Source organism: Phyllostomus discolor, chromosome 1 (genome assembly GCF_004126475.2).
Source record: "Phyllostomus discolor isolate MPI-MPIP mPhyDis1 chromosome 1, mPhyDis1.pri.v3, whole genome shotgun sequence".
Lineage (NCBI taxonomy): Eukaryota > Metazoa > Chordata > Mammalia > Chiroptera > Phyllostomidae > Phyllostomus > Phyllostomus discolor.
In genome coordinates this window covers 156,740,449-156,767,018 of record NC_040903.2, presented here as the reverse complement: position 1 = coordinate 156,767,018, position 26,570 = coordinate 156,740,449, and the positions used below count along the sequence as shown (strand labels likewise).

The 26,570-nt window shown below is 41.7% G+C and overlaps 1 protein-coding gene across 1 annotated transcript in view; it reads left to right on the top strand.

The window, feature by feature from the left end:
• TP53BP1 (tumor protein p53 binding protein 1) overlaps positions 1–26,570 on the top strand; it is an 83,347-nt gene that overhangs the window by 49,263 nt on the left and 7,514 nt on the right. The window contains 10 exon segments of the mRNA XM_036032358.1: positions 1,099–1,156; positions 3,508–3,600; positions 7,422–7,902; positions 13,377–13,529; positions 16,406–16,677; positions 17,324–17,473; positions 17,767–18,197; positions 21,662–21,853; positions 22,209–22,424; positions 24,034–24,249. Of these exon segments, the coding sequence (XP_035888251.1) occupies positions 1,099–1,156; positions 3,508–3,600; positions 7,422–7,902; positions 13,377–13,529; positions 16,406–16,677; positions 17,324–17,473; positions 17,767–18,197; positions 21,662–21,853; positions 22,209–22,424; positions 24,034–24,249 (2,262 nt within the window).

The window sequence follows — 26,570 nt, the reverse complement described above, 5'->3', positions numbered from 1 at the left end:
TCTTACTGATTGAAACTTTAGAACCTCAGTAGAAATTAAAATTTACATGTTTCCCTCCTTATTATTATCTTTTCTGAAATCAAATAGGGCTTATGGATAGAATATGTGGTAGCCTCAAATCTTCAGATTTGAAATTACAATTGGAAAGATCTTAAATAGAGCGAAATGTTAAGGTGGTAAATGTTAACACCTTTTCTGATAATAGGAGCATAGGATCAGGCACCATACTCGAAATTTTACTCATTTCATCCTCACAACAAACCTATGAGATTGGTCCTCTCGTATCTCTCTTACAGAAGAGAAAACCGAGCCAGAAGGTGAAGGCATGTACTCCCAGGTCGGACTACTAAGTGCAGGGCCAGGGCCTGTGCCCGGTTTCTGTTTCAGAGGCAGGGCTCTAACCACTAAACTTCCACTGGCTCCTCGATGGACTATTTAGGTTATGCTGGGCCATGAACTTTTAGAAACATTTAAGTATATTTGTTACTTTTTTCTGAGACTGGAATAAATTGTGAATGAATAAATTTTAATCCCTTGACATAGGACATTGCTTTGAAAATATGGGGTTCTTTTCAGTATCACCCTTAATTTCTGAAAATGTGTTTTGTTTTTCAGTAATCTGTTGTTAATTGGGAAGTACTCGAATACTTCTATGTGTGGGTTCTCATAAAACTTTACACTATTTAAAATTTGTGCATCAACTGAAGTCATTTTCCTACATAATTTATTAAAGGTTTCTTGTTTTGAATTTGTGATTTTTAACTTTAATAATTTTTTATTTTTAAAAAAATATTTTACTACATATATTTAAAATCCTTCTATGAGAAGATATGAGTTGAGATTAAGAAGTTGTTTTATTTTTATTTTTAAATGTTACTGCTTCATTGTATTTCTGGACAAACTGATTAGTCTTCTGTAGGAAGGTTGAAAAAAATTGACAGAAGTGAGAGAAACTTGTATCATTATCAGAAATCTTTTTATTTTCACTTATTATTCTTACCCATTTATTTGTTGGAAATGCTATTAGAACAAGTTTTTAGGCATGATACCAAATGAATTGTATTTCTCTTTTTCTTCCTTGCTTTTGTTTTTATTCAGAGCCTGCAATTGGTGAAATAAAAAATGGATCTACTGCTGCTGCTGAGGCTGTTGCCAGGTAACCAGAGCTGGTTGCTATTTAGAGGAATTCAATATACAAAGCCACTGTACTGAGGGGAAGATTTATCAAGAGAGGAAAAAACGTAAAATATAATTCCAACATAAAGAATTTAACAATGTACTGAATCTAACGTAGGCTTTCTTAAGAACTAAGATATGTAAAGGTGTTTACCTTTCTCCCTTTTATTCACGTGGGAGTGCCCTTTTTTACCTTTTTCTGTTGGTGAGACTGAGCTTGTTGTTGCTTTGGTGAAAAAATGGATGGTTTAACAAGCGATAGATAGCCTTAGACCTTGTTCCATAGACCTTGATCCCCTACTCAGTTGCAGCCTCAGGCCATTTTCTCTTGGCTTGCCAAATTAACTGCTGTGTTGAACGATTATTTTTGCTTTGTCATGAATGCTGGAATGCTTGAGGATGAGTATGACTCCATCTGAGGCTCTGGTGGTAAGCTTTGCCATCTGGTGGCTATGTGAGTAGAATTCTTTTATTAGTTTCTGGCATGAGTCATCCAGCATGAAAATACTAGCAGCAGCTGGTGAAATACAGGTGAGAATGTTTAAGTGAGGCTAGGCAGGTCCTATAAATAAGTAAAGCAGGCTAAGCGCAAGCCCTGGAAGTGTTGAGGATGACAGCCTTCTGAAGAACAGGCGGTGTGGGTAGTCCCTGTTCAACTCCAGCCTACTGTTAACATACAAGAATGCAAATAGGTTGCCAAACCTCTAATTTTTAAGGAGAAATCTGGGTTTTAAAAAATAAAATTTCATGCTTGGTGGGTCAAATAAGGACTTTTTGGACTAAATTTGACCTTCATTTTCAAGTTTCTAACCCTGATTCTATCTAAATCCTTTGATCTGTACTTAACTATATCTTATATTAGTTGTTCTCTGGACTGTTACATATTTAATCTGAAAAATAAGTACCTTAGGGTCCTTAGTCAGTTGAAGACTAATAATATGTAGTCTTACAACTTGAAAAATGGAGTTTATATTTGGTCTTTTTGGTTTTAACAGAGTTGTACATTAGATATATAACTTGTTATTAGTCTGTATATTGCCCATGAAGAGGGAACAGACGATGCTGCTGAAGCTTCCCAAGCCATTTGGGTGGAATGTAGGGTTGGAAAAATAAAGGAAATACTTGAAGCAGAGGGTTGGATTGGTGGATTATATATAGAATAAGATAAAATTCATTGGTATTGTTATAAAGCATATTTTGCATATGAGAATCTAGATTTTAATTTAAAGTAAGCTCTGTTAGGATATTTTATTTATTTAAATACTTTGCCTATTTATTTTTAGAGAGAGGCAAAGGGCGGGAGAAAAAGAGGGCGAGACACCATGTGGTCGCCTCTCGCTCACCCCCCACTGGAGACTTAGCCTGCAACTCAGGCATATGCCTCGACCAGGAATTGAACTGGTGACCCTTTGGTTTGCAGGCTGGCACTCGATCCACACCAGCCAGGGCTGTTAGAATATTTTAAATGTTCATTGCTTCCTCTGCATCTAGGTAAAGCCATACCTCTGTTTTTAAACAAAGTGTCATGTTACTGACTGAGCTCTGTTCAGATTATTTGCTGTCATCTTTCTCTCTCAGTCATTTCACTGTTGAAGGTTTCAAGCATATAAAGAGCAGAGAAACAGTATAATGAACCACCATGTATTCATCACCCAGTATCACAAATGACCAACTCTTAGCTAATCTTAATTTGTTTATAAATACATCCAGTATTCTCCTCCCTACTGGATTATTTTGAGGCTGATTCCAGCTTTATATAATTTTATCTGTAAATATTTCAATGCTATCTCTAAAAGATAAGAATTTCTCTTTGACTTTAAATACTATCATGCTTTTAAAGTTAGCAGTGATTCCTAATGTCGGAAAATGTTCAGTGTTCAGATTTTCTGGTTGCCTTACGTATTTTTTTTACAGTTTGAATCAAGATCTAAACAAGGTCACATTACGTTTCATTGAAATGTCTCTTAATTTAACTCTCTTAATCTGTAGGGGCCTCCTCCCTCTATTTTTTCCCCCTTCTAGCAATATATTTGTTGAAGAAATTGGGTTTTGTGTCTTAGAGTTTTTTTTACATTCTGGACTTTGCCGGTTGTGTTCTTACGGTATTTAGTACAGTGTGTCTACCTTATTTCCTGTGACTCTTTCTTGAGAGTTTTTAATTAAGCTAATTTGAAATAAGTACTGTAGGGAGGAATTTGCATTTTGGTGTAAGGCACTTTGGAGTTTTAGATGCAGAAAAATGATTTTATTCCCTCTGTGCCTAAAAGGATAATCTTCAGAGGTATGAGTTTCCTTTCAAAACTAACACAGTATATTGCTTTTTTATCTTAGTCCCCAGACGGCCATGTCTTTGCTTAGCTGTGTCTGTGAAGCCCGGCAAGAGGATGAAGCTCGGAATCAGGATCCCTGCTCCGCACCTACCAGGCGAGCATTATTTTTGAAGTATATTGTGGGTTATATTGACTCATGAAATGGTTGCTACCAAAATCTAGAATATAGTGCTATAATTTTGTGAACTTGAGCTTACTTTTTTATCTGAGGAATGGTGGCATATTCTAGATGGCATTAAGATGAGGTGTCATGAGACGTTTTATTAAATGTTTTATAGATGCAAAGTTTTGTCCTTATCTGCCAGTTCTGTCAATTTGAAATGATTGTCTTCATAAATTTATGAAACTGTCATTCTATATTTCTAAGATTTATTCCCTTTTTCCTAGTTTTGGGAATGTTTAACAGACCTTTTATTTCCCTTTAGTCACCCATAGGGCAAAACTGAGATAGATGCTCAACACCCCAATTTAAAGTGTCAGAACTGATGAAATTAAGATTTTATCATAATTTCTTTACTCCATAACCTCTTCGAACAGCTTTGAAGCATAAAACATTTTGTTTGAGTTACAAAGTATTCCTTTTCTATTTAAATAATAAAAAATGTTTGGAATATATGAGTATTATTTTTAGTATAGGGAAGGAAGTAATGACAATGGAAATAAGCTTGTATTTTTATTATGAGATGGCATCTGTCATCTCTAGAATTTAGTGAGTTTGTAATTAGAGCATGTGCTAACTAACGTTTGTCTGCAGGTATCTTAATAGTGTTACTTACAGCGTACTTTCTGTATTCTTTATTGAATACAGAAATAGAAATATTTAAGAGAAACATATTGGTGCTTTTATTGGGCGTTCTGATGATTAAATGTGAGCTTGTTGGTATTCTTGGGAATCCGCTAGCCCAACTTACGTCCCTCTACTATATCAAGAAACTTGTCGGGTGAAATGTCACTTTGTGTGGTTCCAAAATTGGTATGGTAGTGGTCTAGCAATTACCAAATTTATCAGGGGCATTGTATTGCTTTCCTATTTTATTAGAATATCTTAAACTAGAGGTGGCCAGCATGCCAGTGATCTTGTGTAACTTCGGCAGAACAAGGGCCAGTACACGTCCAGCTGGATTTGGCCTCATTTACTTCATAGACAGATCTACACTAAGAACAGAGTGGTTAGAAGTTTGTTAAATATGGAGATTTATTCTTCTTTGTTTCACTTAGGATTAATTTGTCCAGGCCTTTTTATGCTGGAATTTCTTTCTCTGCATCAGTTTCGAACCTGGCATAGAGTGACCAGAGTAGGACTGTGTAGCTGGAACTAATGAAGAGAGGTGTGGTCCTTCTTACAATATATCAGATTTCTCTTCTAATGCTCTTTGTTCTGGTGCTAAAGATTTCTTTGTTGTTTCTTGGGACATTAATACTCATATACATCTCTGTGGTAGATGTTTCTCGTTGCTTTATTTCTAAAAATGTATGAACTTGGCAGGGGTGGGCAGCACTTTCTGCAGTATGTGTTGCAGTGAGGCTTTGGGTTTCTGTCCGTTGTTCTGTGTTGGCCTTAGTCAGCAGTCTTGCCAGCCAAAACTATATGTATTTCATATGATCCTGGGTGGGAACTGATTATGATTTTAACATCATTTCATTTGACTGATGCTAATAGGAGAATGATAAATACCAAAATTCTGGTATTTGATAGGAATTTGCTAAACGTTACTTATACTGCAATGAGACACCTTTTGTCTTTAGAGAAGAATTGTTCTGATGAACTCTTTGGGGGGAAAAAAGCAATCTAACATCTATTGATTACGAATAAAAAGGTCCCAAAGAAAACAAAGCTTCGTTTTAGAAGGTAAAATCTATTCTGCAGTTCTACCCTAAATAGCTTCTGAAGAAAAATGTGTAGGCTTGTTTAAGCTTGGGGAACAATGGTCATTGAATTCTTGAAATGGTTAATCAAGTCATGTCCCTTATAGTTTTTTGACTCACTGTCATTGCTGTTTAGCTGTGGTATGTTAGATGTCTTAAAGATTCAAACATGAGTATTCAGTTTATGCAGAAAATGAAATGCATCTCCCCAATTGCTTTCTCTTATGCAACTGATACTGATTGAGTATCTGCTGTGTACCTAGTACCGTGCTAAGAAATTTTTATATAAGACCATTCTTACAAACTTCATCAGAGGTAGGTGTTACTCATCTGTCTCCTGGTGATCTTATTCTCATGTCTTCCTCATTGGATCATATATTTCACTCAGCTGAGGTTCCTGACACACAGGACATAAGATCTAACAACGAAATGTATACCAGCTCTTGGCTAGAACTCTATTCTAAGTCCCTTGTTGACTTCCTGTTTTGGTAGGCTGAGCTAAATAAGATAGAAACCTCAGAAACCTCTCCATTTCTCTTTCTTCTTCAAGATCCACAGCAGAGCAATCCCTAAGGGTGAGAGCTCCTCCCAAGTTGGAGACAGCTTTTTCTGTGTAGTAGATGAGCATCTCCATCTTTCTCTGGCTAAATGCTTAGAGCAACAGATGACATGGTTTCTAGACCCTTTATCATCCTGAATGTTAAATCTGGGGGCTTATCGGTTTATGCCTTGTAAAATACGACATCACAAAGTGAAAGAGATTCCAGATATGTTCTTAGGCTGGAATGGATCCTTTTATCTTTATTCTGGCTGTTATGCACTTAACGTAACCTAAAAATGCATTAGTTTGTTGTGGTTTATAGTATACTGGACTCATTTGAACTTGTAATTTACTAAAACATTCAGGGTTATGGGCATTTTCTATGTGTACTTGCTCATACAGTTAGCTTATTTAATCAGAGAGGATTCTTGCAGTTAATTGAGAGAACATGAATTCTTTTGTTTAAAGTACATTTATTGTGCACTTAACTTTATATTAATCCCTGTGGTTGTAGGTATTTTAGATATAAACTTGAATAAGACATCAATGTTAAGTTTCTGTGTAACTTGTTCACTTGGGCCTTTTTATTCTGGTGTATTGTTAAGGACGTTTGAGAAAGCCACCAGGCCCCTCATTGCTTCACGATATCTGGTTTGCAGGAGACAGTCATCAAATGCTTGTGAAGTAAATAAGTCACTGATAGCCAGATAGTAAGACTAATGAAGTACTGTGGGCTGTATCTTGAGAACTGTCTCTGAGGCACCGCGCCATTCTCAAGTGGTTAGTTGTAGATGTACCAGTATAGCTGGCAAAGCTAGAATCTTATCTACAACTCTGTCTTTTACAGGTCAGGTTTCTTTTGCTGAAATTGTTGTTTAGGGTTGAATATATCTAAAATGCTAGGTGGTATTTTTTAAAATACGTTATTTTACAGAGAGGAAGAGAGAGAAATATCAATTTGTTGTTTGACTTATTGGTGCATTCATTGGTTATTTCTCATTTGTGCCCTGACCATGGGTTTAAACCTGCAATCTTGGTGTATTGGGACAACGCTCCAACCAACTGAGCTACCCGGTCAGGGCTAGGTGTCATTTAAAGAATGTTAGAACCATTTATAAAGTCAAGAGTCCCCTTGATCTAACTGATCTTTTTAGAAGTAGATCCCTAAGCTGCCTTCATTGTCTATGACTTCAATAATGGCTTTATATCTTTTTGTTCAACTTATTTTCCTATGTCAGAGTTCATAGCTAGTGATGGGAAGAAATGTTACGACTATTTTACCATCGTGGTGGAATAGTCCTGTGTGCCATTGTTTTTCTACAGGAGTGAAATTGTGATGAGAAACCTCATAAGGTGATATTCTTGTTCATTTTATTTTCTCTCTCACATTTTTCATATTGTCAAATTATGGTTCTCCCCCCTTGCCAGTACACACACACACACGTGAACCAACACGTATATGCATGTGCGCTTACTTGACATGTTTTTTTTATGTGGTTGATTCTTAGGGGGAACTTACTCCATTTTCCAAGTACTCAAGATGAAGCAGAGAAGGGACAATTGGAAGGTGACCAAAGGACCAGGCAGCATCAACAAATGATAAAGCCCAGCAGTCCTGTCAAAGACTCTTCGTCTGCCTCCCAGCTGGTGGCCATACAGGGGCCAGCCAGTCTTCAAGGTGAAGCAATGGAGACAGATGTGCTGGAAGGCCAGAAAGAAGGGTGGAATACCAACCAGGAAAAACCTAGTAAGGCCTTGATTGAAAGGCCCAGCCAAAATAATGTAGGAATTCAGACCATAGAGTGTTCCCTACGGGTCCCAGAAACTGTTTCAGCAGCAACCCAGACTGTAAAGAATGTGTGTGAACAGGGGACCAGCACAGTGGACGAGAACTCTGGAAAACAAGATGCCACAGTTCAGACTGAGAAGGGGACTGGGGAGAAACCAGTCAGTGCTCCTGGGGATGATACAGAGTCCCTCCACAGCCAGGTGAGAGAGCTTACTGGGTACCCCAGGGGCCCTGATTTTAACTTTCTGGATTCCTGGAGAATTTCATTTGTGGTACTTTTACCTAATGGTAATTATTAACAATTTTGTACAGACCAGTGATTAAGAGACAAAAACAACTGAATTTCATTTCAGGGCAGAGAGAGGTTAGTGAAAATTATGGGTAGGTAGCTATAACCAATAAATCGTCTTTTAGGGAAAATGGAATGGTGCTAGAGTTTGTCAAGTAGGTCTTGACTAGAAAAGAAAGCCAGGAAGATAGTCTGGGTCCTATACTCTTTTTTCTTTTTTTTTTATTTTAAGATTTTATTTATTTATTTTTAGAGGGGAAGAGAATAAGAAAGGGGGAGGGACCACTGATCAGTTGCCTCTCACGCTCCTCCAGCCGGGGACCTGGCCTGCAACCCAGGCATGTGCCCTCACTGGGAATTGAATAGGCAACCCTTCAGGTTGTGGATGACTCCCAGCCCACCGAGTCAGGGCTGGGTCCTATACTCTTTCCGGTTGTTCAGTCTTTTCCCTTGGCTGTCATCTTTCATCCTCCTTTATGACTATGAGAATTAATTGCTTTTCTTCCGAGTCTGTTTTGCCATGGGTCTTTGGAACTGGGAGAGTAGACAGTAAAAGAGGAAGGAGTAGAAGTATGAAGGGTAGTGTGTCGCAGGATTAGAAACAAAGAATGGTAACAGGGATAGAGAGAGGCAGGGAAAAGCCTCCCTGGGACCAGGGGCTGCAGAAAGGCTTAATGGGAGAAAAGGATAGGTGCTGATTAAAGTGAGGCTGGAGGAAGAACAGGCTCTTAGGAATAGAGTAGGGAACTAGTTCCTGGTTATTGAACACCTACAGTGTGTCAGCATTGTGCTCAAGACAACCCGTGAGGTCGGTATTGTTATTCCCATTTCACAGGTTAAAGAATCCAAGCTGAAGAGAGGTTAAGTAACTTGCCCAAGATTTTGCCATCAGTAGGTGGCAGAACTGGAATTTGAACTCAGCATGTCCACTTCAGAATCGGTATTTTTTTTTTCATTATGCTATGTTACTTTTCTGTTTTTAAATCATGGCCTGTGTAGTCTTGATCTGTTTATCCATGCCTCTCCAAAAATTTATAGTAACACAGTCTGTGAGACCTAAGACCTTTTCAGTTCGTACAGATTCAAAATAGCAATAGCCTTTTGGATATAGGGGCAGTAGCATATCAGATCCTTTTATAAGTCTGTTTATTTTCACTTAATTTAAACTGTTTTCATTCTGCCACATAATTTTGGTTTCTCTGCCTTCATAAAAAGTTAAACTTGATCTTAAGATAGTAATCATGTGGGAGCCACTATTTTATATTTTCCTTTTCTTCCTTATATTCTCCCTCTGTAAAATAGGGAAATAATCCCTTCTCCTATCTCATCAGAGATAGGAGTGATGATAGGAACCAGTGAGCGGTGTGGTTAAGGCCCAGGCTTTGGAGTCAGAGCACTGCATCTGCGAATTGTGAGGGTAGAAGGGGTAAGGCATGCAAAGCCCTCAGCACTGAGCCTGGGGCACAGCGAGTAGTCTATAAATGTTGGCTGCTGCTACTACTTATTGATGATTATTATTTTAAATACTATTATTGCTGCTGTCACTACCACAACCACCACTGATACTGCTAGTAGAATACTCCCATGTCCTGCAGAGTAATGTAACACATTTAGGACCTAGTTGTTCCAGCTAAGAAAAGAAAGATGCTAGAAAAAGATAGATGGTGAATGGATAGAGTTTCAGTTGGGAAATATGAAAAAGTTCTGGAAGTGAATATGGTGATGTTTGCACAACAATGTAAATGAAAATGAGGTTTTCCAAATGTAAGAGCTTTTTTATTCTCTGCAGTCTGGGTAGGACTCAGGCCAGTGCTTGAAGAAGAGTGTAGGCAGTGTACCTTCGACATTTTTTAAATTTTTGAGTTGGTTTGGAGCCACGTTTTCTATGAAGGGAAAGTATGGATTCATTTTCCTTTTGTTATCTTCCTCTAATAATGGCAAGATTCTCAAGTTATCATTTTTTAAAAGATTTTATTTATTTTTAGAGAGAGGGGAAGGGAAAGAGAAAGGAGAGAAACATCAATGTGTGGTTGCCTCTCATGTGTCCCCTACTGGGGACCTGGCCTGCAACCCAGGCATGTGCCCTGACTGGGAATCGAATTGGAGACCCTTTGGTTCACAGCCCGCTCTCAATCCACTGAGCTACACCAGCCAGGGCAGATTCTCAAGTTATTTTATCTTTATAGAAATCACTGTTCAGAAGACTATTTAAAGAAAGAGTAAGCATAGCTATCTCTTTATCTGCCCTTTGTCATTTCCTTTCTTATTTTATCAGCTATGTTTAAGTGTCTCTCTTGAAACGACCATTTGTCTGGCTGTTGTAATGGAAGAATTACAGGGAGGGTTCTTGACCACATTTTGGAACTAAGTAAAGCACTAAAATCTTCTGGCCCTCTCTGATCCAGGGCCCAACAATGTGTGTGTTCAGGCCAGAGGTCCAGGCTGGCATGGCTCTGCTGTCGGGGCACCTTGATGATTCAGGTGTGACAGGCCAGTGCTCAGACCATTCATTACCTAGAGTTGTCTGTGTAGAAGTATTTTAAAGAATCGGGACTTCCGGCAAGATGGAGGAATAGGTGGACGCACCGTACCTCCTTGTACAACCAAGATTTAGAAAACCAATAATTTACAACAATAATTTACTGTCAGAATAACACCCAGATCCGGCAGAGGATTTATATGAATGGAAGTCGGGCAGCCAAGAAGTTGAAGTAGACGCGTTCATCCGGACTGGTAGGAGAAGACCAGCTGGGCGGGCGCGGGGCTGGCTCGGGTCGGCGGCGCGCGGAGGTCGGGGGAAGGTTTGGCGCGAAATCGGCGCAAAAGCCATCTGGCGTGCAAGAAGGCAGCGGTGATCCCTGAGTACGCGAGCTGCGGCTGGCAGACCCAGAGGTATAGCGATTGTGGACCAGGGCAGAACTCGCGGCCCAGAAGCCCAGATAAGGGTCTGAGTCCAGGGGAATGGAACTACCGCCATTGTTTTCTCCCGCCCCGCTCCCACCCCGCCCCCACATATAACGTCACAATCTAGCGACTGGGGTGCCCAGCCCCGGTGAGCACCTAAGGCTCCGCCCCCCACCGCAACAAGAGCAACCAGACTGGAAAAAAAAAGGAGAGGCGGGGAAAAAAAAAAATGTTTTCAACAGAGCAGATCAGTCCCCCAGGACTCATCCTTTTGAGCGACCAAGAATTAGCCAATCTATCAGATGCGCAGTTCAAAACACTGGTGATCAGAAAGCTCACGGAACTGGTGGATTTTGGACGAAATTTAGATGAAAGAATGAAGATTACCATAAAACAGATGCAGGAAGACACGCGGAGGAGAGCCAATAGTGAAAGGAAGGAATATGAGTCTCAAAACAATACAGTGGACCAGAAGGAAGATAGAATCAACCAAGCAGGAAAGCATGATGAAATAAGAATCCAAAAAATTGAGGAAAAGATTAAGAGCATCCAAGACACCTTTAAACGTTCCAATATCCGAATTATAGGGGTACCAGAATCGGAAGGGGAAAAGCAACAGATTGAGCACGTATTTGAACAAATAATAAAGGAGAACTTCCCCAATCTGGCAAAGGGAACAGTCTTCCAAGAAATCCAAGAAGCTCAGAGATCCCCAAAGAAGTTGGACCCAAGAAGAAACACACCAAGGCACATCATAATTACATTAGCCAAGGTAAAAACGAAGGAGAGAATCCTAGAAGCAGCAAGAGGTAAGGGGACAGTCACCTACAAAGGAGTTCCCATCAGACTGTCAGCTGATTTCTCCAAAGAGACCTTACAGGCAAGAAGGGGCTGGAAAGAAATATTCCAAGTCATGAAAGACAAGGACCTACATCCCAGATTGCTCTATCCAGCAAAGCTCTCATTTAGAATGGAAGGGCAGATAAAGTGCTTCTCAGATAAGGTCAAGTTAAAGGAGTTCATCATCACCAAGCCCTTATTTTATGAAATGCTGAAGGGACTTATCTCAGGAAAGAAGATAAAGAAAAGACATGTATAGTAAAAGGACGGCAAACTCACAAATATTAACAACCACACCTAAAGCAAAACCAAAAGAAACTAAGTAAACAATTAGAACAGGAACAGAACCACAGAAATGGAGGGCACATGGAGGGTTAGCAGCAGGGGGGTGGGAGGAGGAGAGGGGGGAAAAGGTATAGAGAATAAGTAGCATAGAATGTAGGTTGAAAATAGATAGGGGGAGAGCAAGAATAGTACGGGAAATGTAGAAACTAAAGAACTCATAAGTATGACACATGGACATGAACTAAAGGGGGAAATGTGGGTGGGAGGGGGTTACAGGGTGGAGGGGAGAGAAGGGGGGAAATGGGACAACTGTAATAGCATAATCAATAAAATATATTTTAAAAATTGGTTGAGCAACATTCCATGCTTTTTATTTCATTTTTATAATTTACATAATTTATATAGCTCCATTTTAGTATGTCTTTTACCTCTGAGATGGGGTTGGAGTAGGAATTATTCAGATAAATTATTGAAAGCTGTAAGTAAATCACAATTACATTGTCATGAAAAACGCAGACTCTCCATTGTTGTAGTGGTACATACAATTCTTTGAAAGGCTTGGATATGTTGACACTGACTACTGAAAGTAAAATTGGTCTACTATAGGGGCAGTAAGGGGGGAGAAAACATGTGCATTCCCTCCACCTCAGAATCACAGAGCCAGTGGGGGAGGGTGTGAATGTGGATAATGTGATATAGGTGCTGGGAGAAACATGTATGTAACAGTTGTCGTAAAAATGTAGGTCTTATTTAAACTATTTAACTGATTATTCTTTTTGGTATAACCAGGCACAAAATCCTAATTGCTAATGTGTCCTGTTTCTGGACACTAGTTCGGTTCTTTAGTTATAACCTACTATTTGGAATATTAAATATTTCATATTTAATTCTAGCATAAATCAACCTATCTTGTTCCAGATATAAATCAACTATAGTTTTCCCTACTAATGCAGGTAAAACAAACGGCACGGAGATGAACAGATTTTATACAATGTTCTAGAGAATGCATTCCTGTTATCTGAAGAGCTGTTTCAAGTATAAACTTGAAAGATCACAATCTAGAAATAATGTTTTACTTAAATATCTTAGATATAAGTGCTAGATGTTATGACTTATTTAGACAGAAATAGGTCATTTTCAGGGATACTGATACGAATTCTTCCTGGCCTCTGGCTATAGAGCTGATCCATCCCTGCTTTTATCTGTAGGTGAATGAATACAGAGCAAAGCAGCTGGAAAATTTCATCACACTAGATTCATGGAACCTCTGAACAGTGTTCACCCTGAAGAAGTTGATTTGTGATTCTGCCCATTAGCAGTGAGACCTATGCTTGTGTTCTGTATTTTCTGTCACAGGGAGAAGAAGAGCTTGATATGCCTCAGCCCCCACGTGGCCACGTCTTGCACCGGCACATGAGAACCATCCATGAGGTTCGCACGCTTGTCACTCGTGTCATCACAGATGTATATTATGTGGATGGAACGGAAGTAGAAAGAAAAGTTACTGAGGTAATATATACCCTGGGTCTATGTGGCAAATTTATTTCAGAAAAATTACCCTGGCACTTCACTGCCACCTCTCCCCCCTTTCCTGTGCCGCTGGCTACTAGCACTTCGTTTTCCTCCATCTTTGTGTTAGGGAGATGTGAGAACCAGCTTAGAAACGAGGAGTCTTGAACCTGGTGTCTTTTCCAACCATGGGTTTGCTGTTTGACCTCTGGCCACTTATTTAACCAGTCCCATCCTGCTTTCCATTTTTATAAAGAACAGATTGATAAATCTCTGTCATACACGAGAATAAATATAAAGACTTTATGCATCATTTTTAATCCTTGGAGATTCTAATGCATTTTAGAATTTCTTGATAGGCTGCATGTTTTCTCATTAGTTTTCATTCTCATGTGTCTTCATGTTTGTTCACATGTCCTTTCTCGGTCTCCATCCTGTGTGGTTATGGACCTGTTGGTGAGCAGTGCACCTTTATTCATCAGTAGGACTCATTCCCAATGTCAGCATAATATTGGCATTTATTGACTGTTATGCTGGACAGTGTTATATGCTGGCTTTGTTTACATCTAATACTGGCTGAAATTAGACAGATTTTCTGGATTAAAGATCTGGCACCTTTCTTGGTACATATGCTAACATTTGGGAAACATTGTATTAATTGATAAGAGGCACCGCTGTTTTCTGCCTTCACTCAGGCAGAAAACTTTACTGCCTTCACTTTAATTCTGCCAGCTAGTCCTGTAGGAAGCTGTACTCAGGAATAATGAAACTCTGGTATGCAGTTTTATTAAATGGAATATATTAATGCTGTAATTTATTAATGGGCCATTGTGGCCCTTGCGTGAGAAAGTGTCAAACTAATGCATTTGGCACTAGTGTGAGAAATTATTTGTATCCTTTATTTATTACACACCAAATAACAATAGTCCCAGAAATGTTTCTTGTAAAATGTTGATTCATCTTCAGTTATAAGTTTGTGTAATTTTTTCAGTGTTATTACTACTTTGTAAAATAGGTGAACTTAGCAGCTTTATAGAAACAGTTTGCTTTCATGAAACATTTTTGTGACTGTTAAGTCTACATTGAACTCTATGGCAGGTACTATGTCAAGTGTTATACATATTACTTAATGATGTTCTGTGGTGTTTTCTAAAGTATATTTTCTGGAAACAGCAGGCCTGCTAGATACTCTGAGGAGAAAATGAATTTCCATGGACATAAATATTTTTTAAAGTAATATTTACTTTATATTATTTACTTTATACTCCGATGGAGTATAGTTTGGGAAGCACTGTCATAATTAAATAAAGGAATGATAGCAACTAACATTTATTGAGCACTAACTATATGCCAGGTACCATTCTAAGGACTTTAAATGATTTAATTTATTTAAGCCTCATAGTTAAGCTTTGATATAGGTACTGTTTCTCCCATTTTGCAGAGGAAGAAGCTGAGGCACAGCAAGTTAACTGGCTTAAGGCTACATAGCTATAAATAGAGGAAATAGAATTCAACCTCGACAGTCTAGTTCTAGAGCCCACATTCCTAACCACTGCACTACACTGCCTTTTAAGAGTGAAAGTAATGTGTGCCAAGAGGAAAGTGTGTATAGTAGTTTAGAGGAGGAAGAAACTCATCTGAAGGGAAATTTAGATAAAATCTTTCTGGAATGGACCAGGAAGTATTTGAGTTGGACACAGAAGGTTTTAGATATTGGGAGATAAGGGGAAAGGGTATTCCATATGGAAGGCTTCCAAAAAGCAAAAGCACAGAAGCAGAAAGTATACAAAACACAGGTGGGAACAGTCTGCTCTAGTTGCTGTGCACACAGAGATGGGTAGTGGTGTTAAGGTGGACAGGCTGAGGTCAGAGGACTCTGGGAGCTTTCCTTGTCTCATCTCTTGCTGCCTTTGTTTAGCATCTTTTAAAGATTTTATTCATTTGTTAACCAGCAGATTCTTTTTACTATGATCCTAGCATGTTGGTAGGCACTGGGAGTGTGAAGATAAAAAGACAGTGTCCTGCCCTGGCTGGTGTGTCTCAGTGGATTGAGCACCAGCCTGTAAACTGAAAGGTCACTGGTTTGATTCCCAGTTAGGGCACATGCCTGGGTTTCAGGCCAGGTCCCCAGTTGGGGGCGTGAGAGAGGTAACCAGTTGATGTTTCTCTTCCTCCCTCCCTCACTTCCCTTCTCTCGGAAAATAAATAAATAAAATCTTAAAAAAAAAAAAAGACAGTGTCCCTGTTTTTTAGGAGCTTATACTTCACATGCAACTTGTTGGTTGCTGCAATGGAGGTGTGGAAAGATGTATTAGGAAGAAGAGATGGAGCCTATTAGCCTGCCTGGAGGTGGCTAAAAGGCCTCACAGAATATATAGCGCCCAAGAGTGGCAGATAACATTGAGAGGTGCGGGAGAAGGACATGGCTGGCAGAATGAAAAGTTGAGTAAATATGTAGATAGCATGGCATGCTTAATGAATATTTATAAACTCAGTATGATAAGAATGGTAGAGTGGAGAACAATGAGAAAGGATGCTGTTGAGGTTGGTAAGCGCCTAGAGCATAAAGGCTTTGTGTGCCATAGAAAAGAGTTTAGATTTTTGTCTTCTGTTTGATGGAGAGCCATCAAAGAATTTGGGGGAAAGGGAGTTTTGTGCTTAGATTTGAGATGGACACTTGAAGGTTTTAGATATGGGAGATAAGGGGAAAGGGTATTCTGTATAGAAGGCTTGGTGAGCAAAGGCACCCAGGTTATTAATTAATAACATTGCACATTGGGCAAGCAGAGGATGCCATCTCTAGATTTTCCAACAGTCATATTAACATTATGTTATTGTGGTTTCTTTTAGCTTTTGTATTTATTTCTTCCTTGCAGGAGACTGAAGAGCCAGTTGTAGAATGTCGGGAGTGTGAATCTGAAATTTCCCCTTCAAAGACTGGGGGCTCCTCAGGTGACCTGGGCGACATCAGCTCCTTTTCCTCCAAGGCATCCAGCTTACACCGCACATCAAGTGGAACGAGTCTCTCAGCCATTCACAGCAGTGGCAGCTCAGGGAGAGGAGCCGGACCACTCAAAGGGAAAACCAGCGGGACAGAACCCGCAGATTTTGCCTTGCCAAGCTCCCGAGGAAGCACAGGAAAACCGAGGTGCAGACAGGGTTTCCAGAGAGAGAGCCACGGCAAGGGCAGGGTTGTTGACATTTTAAATATCACAGGAAAAGGGGAGTAATGGGAACATCCCCCCCCCTTCCTCCATCTAGGAGAAACTAAGTCCTTTTCCTCCCCTTTTGTTCTTATTCTGTTTGAGATTTGCTCAGGAGGTAGGGTGCCGTCTGTGGGAGTTAGACTTCCTTAGAAAATGTGGAAAACAGGTGAGGGGACTTTGATGGTGCTGGCACATGTTCCTACCACCCCCTTTTTTTGCAGCCTACAGGTGTTTTGGTTGGAAATACAGAAAGTTTGGCAAGTGACCCCAACGTGACACATGCCCTAGCTCTTTGTTATCCTCTGCAGATGTCCAGAGCCTGAAGTAGAAGAGAACGTGTGCTGTTTTTGAGGGCAGCAGTAGGAAGCTTTGTCAGGAGGGAATAGACTTGCGTAGAGGAGGATGTCCTTGGTACCCTGCATTCCCACTCCCAGCTGACGTGTTGGTGGTGGGTGTGTGGACCAGCTTCCTGCTGCCCTGGAGGCCCAGCATATGTTGGCCTGACATGTAGTCTGAGGGCCAAGGGGAGACTTTGGGGAAAGGATTCAGTAGTAGGTGCTATCAGACTAACCTGTCTTCATTCTCTAGTCCTAGAAAAGGGGTCAGTCAGACAGGGGCGCCAGTGTGTGAGGAGGATGGTGATGCAGGCCTTGGCATCAGACAGGGAGGGAAGGCTCCAGTCACGCCTCGTGGGCGCGGGCGAAGGGGCCGCCCGCCTTCTCGGACCACTGGAAACAGGTACCCGGGTAGTGTGAGATATACTTAGTTTATGACTTGTTTAGGAAAAAAGGGCATAGAAAGAAGAGAGGGGATTAGAGAGTATGTGGGGTGTCAGGAGGGAGAAGAGGGGCCCATACTGACTGGGGAGTGGGCAGGGATCAGTGTGAGGCCACCGAGAGACCAGGCTTATGCCTGTGACGGGGTCATCAAAAAATGGGCTGAAGAGACCCATGGACAGAGGAGTGGGAAAATTGCTAGGTGTTTCTCTCTCTTCATTCTCACTGTTTTCTCCTCTCTCTTACTCTCTTTAGAGAAACAGCTGTGCCTGGCCCAGTGGGCATAGAGGACATTTCACCCAGCATGTCACCAGACGATAAATCCTTCACCCGCATCACACCGAGAATGCCAGACTCCACCAGACGAGGAGACATGGGTGCTGGTGCTTTGTGTCGAAGCAACTCCCCAGAGATCCCTTTCCAGGCGGCTGCTGGGTCTTCGGATGGCTTAGATGCTTCCTCTCCAGGGAACAGCTTTGTGGGGCTCCGTGTTGTTGCCAAGTGGTCATCTAATGGCTATTTTTACTCTGGGAAAATCACACAAGACGTCGGAGCTGGGAAGTATAAATTACTCTTTGATGACGGGTACGAGTGTGATGTGTTGGGCAAAGACATTCTGCTGTGTGACCCCATCCCACTGGATACGGAAGTGACAGCTCTCTCGGAGGACGAGTATTTCAGTGCAGGTAACGGGAAAAGCAGTCAGCAGAGATTCACTGCACTCCGGGCAGTCCTCTCTGTCAGAAATCCTATTCCGACCACCCTGCTTAGTCTCACCATGGGCTTTTTTGTTGTCGTCCTTTGCTTATTTCTGATAAATGTGTTATTTTGGAAAAACTCTGTACTTACAGAAAATATGCAAATTACAGGGCACTGATAGTAAAGAGAATTTCCATATATTTCTCACCCAGCTTTCCAGCTCTTCTATTGTTAACATCTTACATTAGCATTTGTCAGCACTAAGGAACCAGTGCTGGTCAGTGTAGCTCAGTTGGTTGGAGAGATTTTTCATAACTGAGAGGTTGTGGGTTCAGTTCCTGGTCAGAGCACATATGGGGCAGGGGAACCCCAAAAAAACCAGTTTCCCCTGCTCGGTGAGTGTTGTAGGAACCCGTCTGTATCGGTGTACCAGCTGGTGTGAGAGGCTGCGTTTGGCTTCAGTGGCTTTTTTTTTGAAGACTCGGCATGTTTGCCCATTTCATGATGGGTGATTTACAAGCTCACCTGTCCACACGGTGCTGAGTGTTCAGCAGTTTTTGACCAAAAACAGCACAACCCCATGCCCCACCCTCCCTGTTCACCTGATCTCGTCCCGATTGACTTTCTTTTGTTTTCCTGGATGAAAAAGTTCTCAAAGGGAAATGATTTTGCCAATGTGGAAGATGTGAAACAAAAAACAGCAGAATCACTAAAAGATATCAAAATCGATGAGTTCAAAAACTGCTCTGAGCAGTGGAAACATCCCCCTGTCTTCCCCCATCTGTTCCAGTTTTTTTTGGTGCCCCCTTGTGTCTAGGTTTTGGGACTGATCCCTGGTCTGGGTGTGTATGATCCCCCATTTGGGAACACATGGGAGGCAACCAATCTGTGCTTCTCTTTCTCATCAATGTTTCTCTCTCCCTCCCCCTCTCTCTCTCTCTCTAAAAGCAATGAAAACAAATATCCTTGGGTAGGGATTAAAAACCAACTTTGGTTTGTTACTATTAACTAAATTCTGGACTTTAGTTGGATCTCACCAGCTTCTCCACGCCTCTCTTCTGGTTGGGGACCCAATGCAGGATCACCACATTGCATTTAATCCCCTGGTGTTCTTTGATTGCCTCTCATTGGTGACAGTTTCTGAATCTTTCCTGGTTTCTCATGACCTTGACAGTTTTGGGGAGTGCTGTTCAGGTATTTTGTAGAATGTCCTTCAGTTTGGGTTTATCTTATGTTTTCTCCTGATTAGACTGGAGTATGGGTTTTTGAAAAGAACGCTGCAGAGGGGGAGTGTCCTCATCACATAGTATGGGGGAGGAGGGTATGTGACAGCCACAGGACAGCGCTGGCGATGTTAACCTTCATCACTAGGTGAAGGCCGTGTTTGCCAGGTTTCTCCCCTGTGCAGTTAGGGTTTTTCCCTTTCCGATCTCTGTTTTTTCACCACTAACTTTTAAACTTACTGCCTGCCTTGATGGGAACCTAGTAGGTGAGTGTGGCAGGTATACTGAGATATTTTTGCTGAGGAAGAAGTTGTTAGTGCTGTGTTTGTATGCCCACACACCTGCCATTTACTTTCTGGTTTGAAAAAATGGTACCTGTTTTGTTTTTTTTCCCCTAAGTGGCCAGTTTCCTGTACTGTGATGGTGAGGGATTTCTGATTGCAATGCCTATTTCATGTGCCAGTTCTTTGAATATATTGCCCCTTTTTTGTGCGCTGCATATTTGTATTGAGTTTGTCATTTAAAATGATCCTTTCTGGGGATTTTTTTGAACATGGATTAGGACATAGTGGGCAAAAATGCCTTCCTGTTGAAGTTTCTCCAGACTCTTTATGACTTGGACTCCTGAGTAGTTGATGTTTGTCCCTTGGTTTTAGTGTTAAATGGGCCACTTCATTTCTAGTTGTGGTTAAAACTTAGCTCTGTGTGACATCAGTTAGTAGGATATGGGTCAAGGTCTTTTATGACCCGTGACTTGCATAGTTCGTATCAAATGCATTTGTTCTTCCTTCAGGAGTAAAGCCACCCTTGGAGGTCCATGTTTGGCCCTCTTAAAACAAAGAAACAATTCTGTATCCAGAGTGAATTATGGCATCAAGAGTGGGATTCTGTGTCCCCATTTATTGAGGCTGTCCGCTAATGTCAGTGCTGGACCACTTCTGGTTCTAGCGGCTCTTCGTTAGTGGGACATGCACTGTTGGACTTGGGCTTCTTTTTGCTTTTGAGGGTCTTTGTGATTTATTTTAGTGATGGGAAATTTAGGCCAGGAGGTGAACACACAGGAGAGAGAGAGAGAGAGAGATTGATTGATTGATTGATTGTGTGGCGTACATAGGAGAGAACTTTGGCCTGCTTTCTCCCTTGTATTTTTTTTTCCCTTGGTGGCTTATGTTCTGGCTTTCTTTAAGCCCTTCATTCAAGCCTAGACTAATGGGAGAGAACAAGTAGACCCTTCTGTTTATGGGAATGAAAAAGTTTATATTAATGCCCTGGTTTTATGTATGTGGGGTGTGTGTGTGTGTGTGTGTGTGTGTGTGTGTACATTGTTTATTGCTTGATAGAGGGGAAGGAGTGTCATCTTTTTCATAGGATTGGAAACAGGTCTGGCCGCAGCTTGCTGGCGGTAGAATTAGGCCTATGTACAGGTCTTCTAATTCTAGCCCAGTGTCCTTTATACCCACATTCTGTTTTTTCTAACCTAAAGGCCCATCTTTAAGTTCCGAATCAGAGCAAGAACAGGAGAGTAGATAATAGGGGGGAAGATTAGGCAGGAGAGGCAGGATTTTTTTCCCTTTCTTTGCTCTATCTCAGCTTTTATTTTGCTACACAGAAATAAACACACAGACAAACGCATTCTCTCTTAGAATGCTGTCATCTTTCACCTACAGCTTAACTCAAGAATTACCACTCAGCCTCCAAAAAAGACAAGAATTAGTAAGTTATAACGGGATCATTAAGCCCTGACTGGGTAGCTCAGTTGGTTAGAGCATCATCCTGATAAGGCAGGGTTGTGGGTTTGATCCTCAGTCAGGGCACATATGAAAAACAAAGAACACATCAAAAAAGGGAAGAACAAATCAATGTTTCTCTTTCTCTCTCTTAAATCAATAAATAAAAATTTAAAAAATAATGGGATCATTAAGAGACCACGTACCATTTCACTTCAAGAACGATTTGAACCACCTACAATCCATAAAGCCTGGCTTTAGGTAGCTTTATTTTATAATAGTTTCTTCTGTTGAGGAACTTTCCCTGGCTTAAGGTCAGGGTAGTAACTATGTATATCCTAAGTGGTGGTGGTGTTTGGGATCACCAGCTGGGATTTTGATAAATCCTAACTTCAGCCCACTGTTGGATCAACTAATTCTGACCTAGCCTGTTCTGCAAAGCTTTGTGAGCGGATGCTGGGCAGTGAAACATCAAGCCGCTTTTATGTTTTCTTCACCCAGGAGTGGTGAAAGGTCATAGGAAGGAGTCCGGAGAGCTGTACTACAGCATCGAAAAGGAAGGCCAAAGGAAGTGGTATAAGCGAATGTCTGTCATCCTGTCCTTGGAGCAAGGCAACAGACTGAGAGAGCAGTATGGCCTTGGCCCGTATGAGGCAGTAACGCCCCTCACCAAGGCAGCAGATATCAGCTTAGGTAAGACCTTTGCCTCTTGAACAACTTCCTGTGGGCCCCTGCCCTCCCTGTGGTGGGAGGGATGCCTCCCTAAATCTTATTAGTCCTCTGTGGTTCACGAGATGGTGATGAGGTGTCATTTTCTGGAGCCACTGCCCAAGTCCTCAGATTGTTCTGGCCTCCCCAGTTCTGTAGGGGAACAAATACAGTTCAGAGATTGAAATAGAAAAACATGGTAGCCTTCAAAGAGGCTTCCTGCCCCTGTGGGGGCTGATGAAAGGCCACAGTGGTGTCTAAATCAGGCTCTGCCCAGCATTTTGGAGTTTGGGGCCTTGTGTCATAGGAGTTGACCAACCTTTGACTTACCCTGTCACAGACAATTTGGTGGAAGGGAAACGGAAACGGCGCAGTAACATCGGCTCCCCGGCCACGCCCACTGTGTCCAGCAGCAGCAGCACAACCCCCACCCGGAAGGTCACAGAAAGCCCTCGTGCCTCCACGGGAGTTCTCTCAGGCAAAAGAAAACTTACCACTTCTGAAGAAGAACGGTCCCCTGCCAAGAGAGGCCGGAAGTCCACCACTGTGAAACCTGGTAAGTGTTCCCTTTTGCCTCATTCTCTCTCAGACTGTGGCCAGATAAACCAGATGCAAGGTCAGCTGCTAGAGAGATGGAGCATGAGGCAGTGGCTGCTCTGTCCTGGCTACAAAGTTGCAGGCCCTCACGAGCCCACAGGTGCTAGGTCCTCAGACAGCTTTCTGAGTCCCCCTTCCCCATTTCCCAGCAGAATGCAGTGGGGGGAGATAGGCTGGTCTTGATGGGAAACATTCATTGACTTCTGTGTAGGTTCTAGGAAGGAAAGGAGAAGTGTTGAATTTTAAGCAGATTCAAAACAGGTGAAATTTGTTTTAGATCTCTTCCTTTGCCTGGCATCATCTTCTACCTCTGGAAGCTCTGCTCTCCTCTGGCACTTAGGACCTGCAGCTCCCCTTTCCCTACTGTCTCTCAAACAACGCCTTGCCAGTCCCTCATGCTTCATATTAACAGAGGAGTTCAGTCCTTCTGTTGTATACTGGTCTCTACTGTGGCTGAACCCAGTTGCTGTGGGTTGTGGAGATGCAGGGGTAAAGTCCCCAGTACCTGCCCTGAGGGAGCTCCCTTAGCCTAGCAAACTGGGGAAGTTTATTGGTGGTTACATTGTCCTGGCACCAGAGCTCCTTTTGCTTCCTGTGGATTTGAGTTGTGTCATCTCCGTATCTGCCCAACACCTCTGCTATGTTTTAGGGCATGTGAGTCATGGAACTCTGTGCTTCATACATACTACGTCATATAATCCCTATGAGCTGTAGGTGCTAGAATTTACTTTCAGTTAAAGAATCTGAAGCACAGAAAAGTTGGCTAAATTTCCCAAGGTAATCAGAATTCAAATGCAGGCAGTCTGACTTTGAAGTCCAGGCTTATGCATACTACGTCACACTGTTCTCTTGCAGCTGGTTTTATTTTAGGGAGGCATGACCTGTCCTCTTAGCCTCCTAATGAGCCTACGATTCCACTTCTCCAAGTCAGGTATTTTTTTTTTCTTCTCAAGGTCTTTACTGGGTGCACTCCTAACATGGGTGTTCTGGGAGTCATGGGCTGGCTGGTTCACTTCCCTACTCTGCCGGTGGTGGAGACCAGGACGGTTGAAGCAGGCTGTTGTGATGTGGCTCCATAAGATGCAAAAATACTTTTACTACCAAGTATTCTATACACCATTCTGGTGACGTCAGGGTTTGTCTGTTGGGAACATTTCTTGGTAATAAAAAAGCGTTGTGTGTTTTTTTTAAAGCCTGCTTCAAAATAACACATATCCTGGAGGAAAATCGGAGCACCAGGCAGGGAAACGGGCTGAAGACATCAGAGTATTTTCACAATTACCTAATCTTTGTATTAGAACTTCCTCTTTCCTCAGATGACCTTAGAAGTATTTGGTTTGGCTGTATAAGAGCAATACTAGTTGATTTTCATTTATGAAAACAAGCATACATTGTCCTGGAAGTGAAAAATGTAAATATGTGAAATTTCTTGGCACTGTTAGTTTTATCCTAGGTTGTTGGCCATAGGAATGGTCTTTGGGGGAAAGTTCATCAGGACCTTGCCTCCCCATCGTGCTGTGCCCAGGCCATGGTCTGCATCCCTCTGCTGACTGCCTCTGTCCTTCCAGGTGCGGTGGGGGCAGGAGAGTTTGTGAGCCCCTGTGAGAGTGGAGACAACATGGGTGAACCCTCCACCCTGGACGAGCAGAGAGGCCCTTTGCCACTCAACAAGACCTTGTTTCTAGGCTATGCCTTTCTCCTTACCATGGCCACAACAAGTGACAAGTTGGCCAGCCGTTCCAAACTGCCAGACGGTCCTTCAGGAAGCAGTGAGGAGGAGGAGGGTAAGGCCCTAGGGAGCCCTGGGGGTTTTGACATCTGTGCAATGTCTTCCTTTCTGTTCACTTTATGAGCCCGACACCGCCCCCACCCCCACCCCCCCAGCCATCTGTAGAGGAGGCAGGACAGTTAGCAACTGGGTCTTTCTTGGTCAGGGAAAATTTACGGTCTATTTTCACAAAATTCCTCTTAGTAAGTGGTTCCTCAAGACAATCCTGTTAGGCAGATGGGAGGTAGATCTTACCATCTGTTTTATGGATGAGGAAACAAGCTTGAAAAGGTTAAATAATTGCTCTTTGTCCACAGTAATGGTAGAACTGGGACTAGAACCCAGTGTCGATTGTACCCTACTACAGTCATCCAAATCAGTTAAGTTTCTGAATTCCCATCTGTATTGTAGGGGCAACTGCCAGAGAAAACCCACATGGGGTGAAGTTCATTCACTTGAGGTCTGTGTACGAGACTGGGGATATGGGGTTTCCAGGGCCCTATATTCCCAGGCCTTTTCAACTCTTGTACTGTTCTTTAAACTTAAGCTAACTCCATACATTGTATTTCTGTGTTATCCGTTACTTAGGATTTGAGTGAAGGCTGTGGTGCAGAGCGGTAAAATTATTTCAGCTGTCTAAAGTGTGATCTAGGAGAGAAAGTAGACAGATACAAGTGTATACACTTATATAAGTGACTGACAGCAGTATCCCAGATGTGTCTGTAAATGCTAAAGGTCCGAATGGAATGATATTTTCTACAAGTTTGAGTTCTGGCTAATGTTGAGTCTTGCAAGAAGGCATTGAATTAGGGAACGTGGTTATCATAAATAGCACCACTGCAGACTTGTGATGGTTGGCATTTCAGGTGTGTGGTTGACTCTTTTCTAATTAACCGAAAGCATCTCTTAGCAACTACAGTGATATGGGGATCTGTGCAGGGGCATGGGAAGGGTGGTGAGGGAGTGGCAGTTAAGGGTTACGCTCTCTGGAAGGTCCTTAAACAGAGCCATCAGTGTAGAGGCCCTAGGGTGTGGGAACAGGTGTGGCATGTGTAGGAGTTTTAAGGTTAAGTGTACACCAAGCCTGGTTTATCAGACAGAATTCAGGTAGGTGCATTGGGACATAAAGTACGTGAGGAATTTCCTAGCCAAGAATGTAGTTTTACTCTGATCATAAGTAATTGGGAGTCCCTTGAGGATTCTGGGAAGAGGTGTGTCATGGCATCAAAACAGTGTTCATGGTCTTGCTGTGTTTTGCTTTCATGGTATTATTGGACTCTAGTCTTTGTTCTCCAGCACACTCCTAACTCTTCCCTAGACAAGGGCTTCACAGGGCAGCTTTGTGGATGTTTTATTTGTTGGTTGGTATATCATGGTCAAGAAAAGCAGCTCTGGTATGAACTGCAGACTGTCTAATCCTTGAAAATCTGTGAGCCTGTGTGAGATCTTAAAAGCTTGACTTAAAACTTCCTTCCATTTTCCCTTGCTGATACAGTAAATGTATTTAATCTCATCCTATAAATGTGAGTGAGAGGAGGTAGGCCTTGTCTAAATGAGGAGGGATTTGGATCGTTTTTTAGAGGGATCTCTAGGTTTCTTGTGGAAAGTGTGGTTATGGTGAAGATATCTGCTTTATGTTGCTCTTTCATCCTTGGACGTTACCGCAGCACAACCAAAATCCTTGATACTTTTAGCATGAGAATGTTTAGAGGTTCCTCAATCTCAAGAAGGCTGAAGACATTTGTACTAAAACAGTCCTCTACAGAATTAGTTTTCAAGAAACTATGTGGTATGTTTTGCAGATAAATGGGAATTCCTTCGATGTCAGGGGATCAGTAAAATACTTGAATTTAACTTCAGATATTTTTACTAATGAGTTCAGAATTTTGCACCCAGTCTTGTTAGGGAGCACACCATCAGGGACCTATCAGCCACAGGGAGTGACTCTGGATTTAGTACCTGTACTAAAGTACTTTTTATCTTTGATTTAGGTTTATTTAGTATCTTTATCCTTGGTTTAAATGATGGGATTTAAAACATTCATTTTAGCCTCTGGTTGGGCAGAATCACTCGTAAGATAAAAGTAATTTACATTAAATCCAAACTAATTGAGAAAAATTAGAGAAATGGACTGCCTAGACCTAGGCAATATTTGATTACATAAATGCAAAGAAATGTAAATGGCAATTAAAATCTAAGTAGGTCAGAACTAGAAACAGTCCTGGATTAAGCAGACATAAAATAGAAGTCTTGAGAAAAATAAAGGACCTCAGCAGAGACTCGGCAGTGGATTGCTGGCACTGACAATTGTGACATGATATACTGAGATGGGTCAAA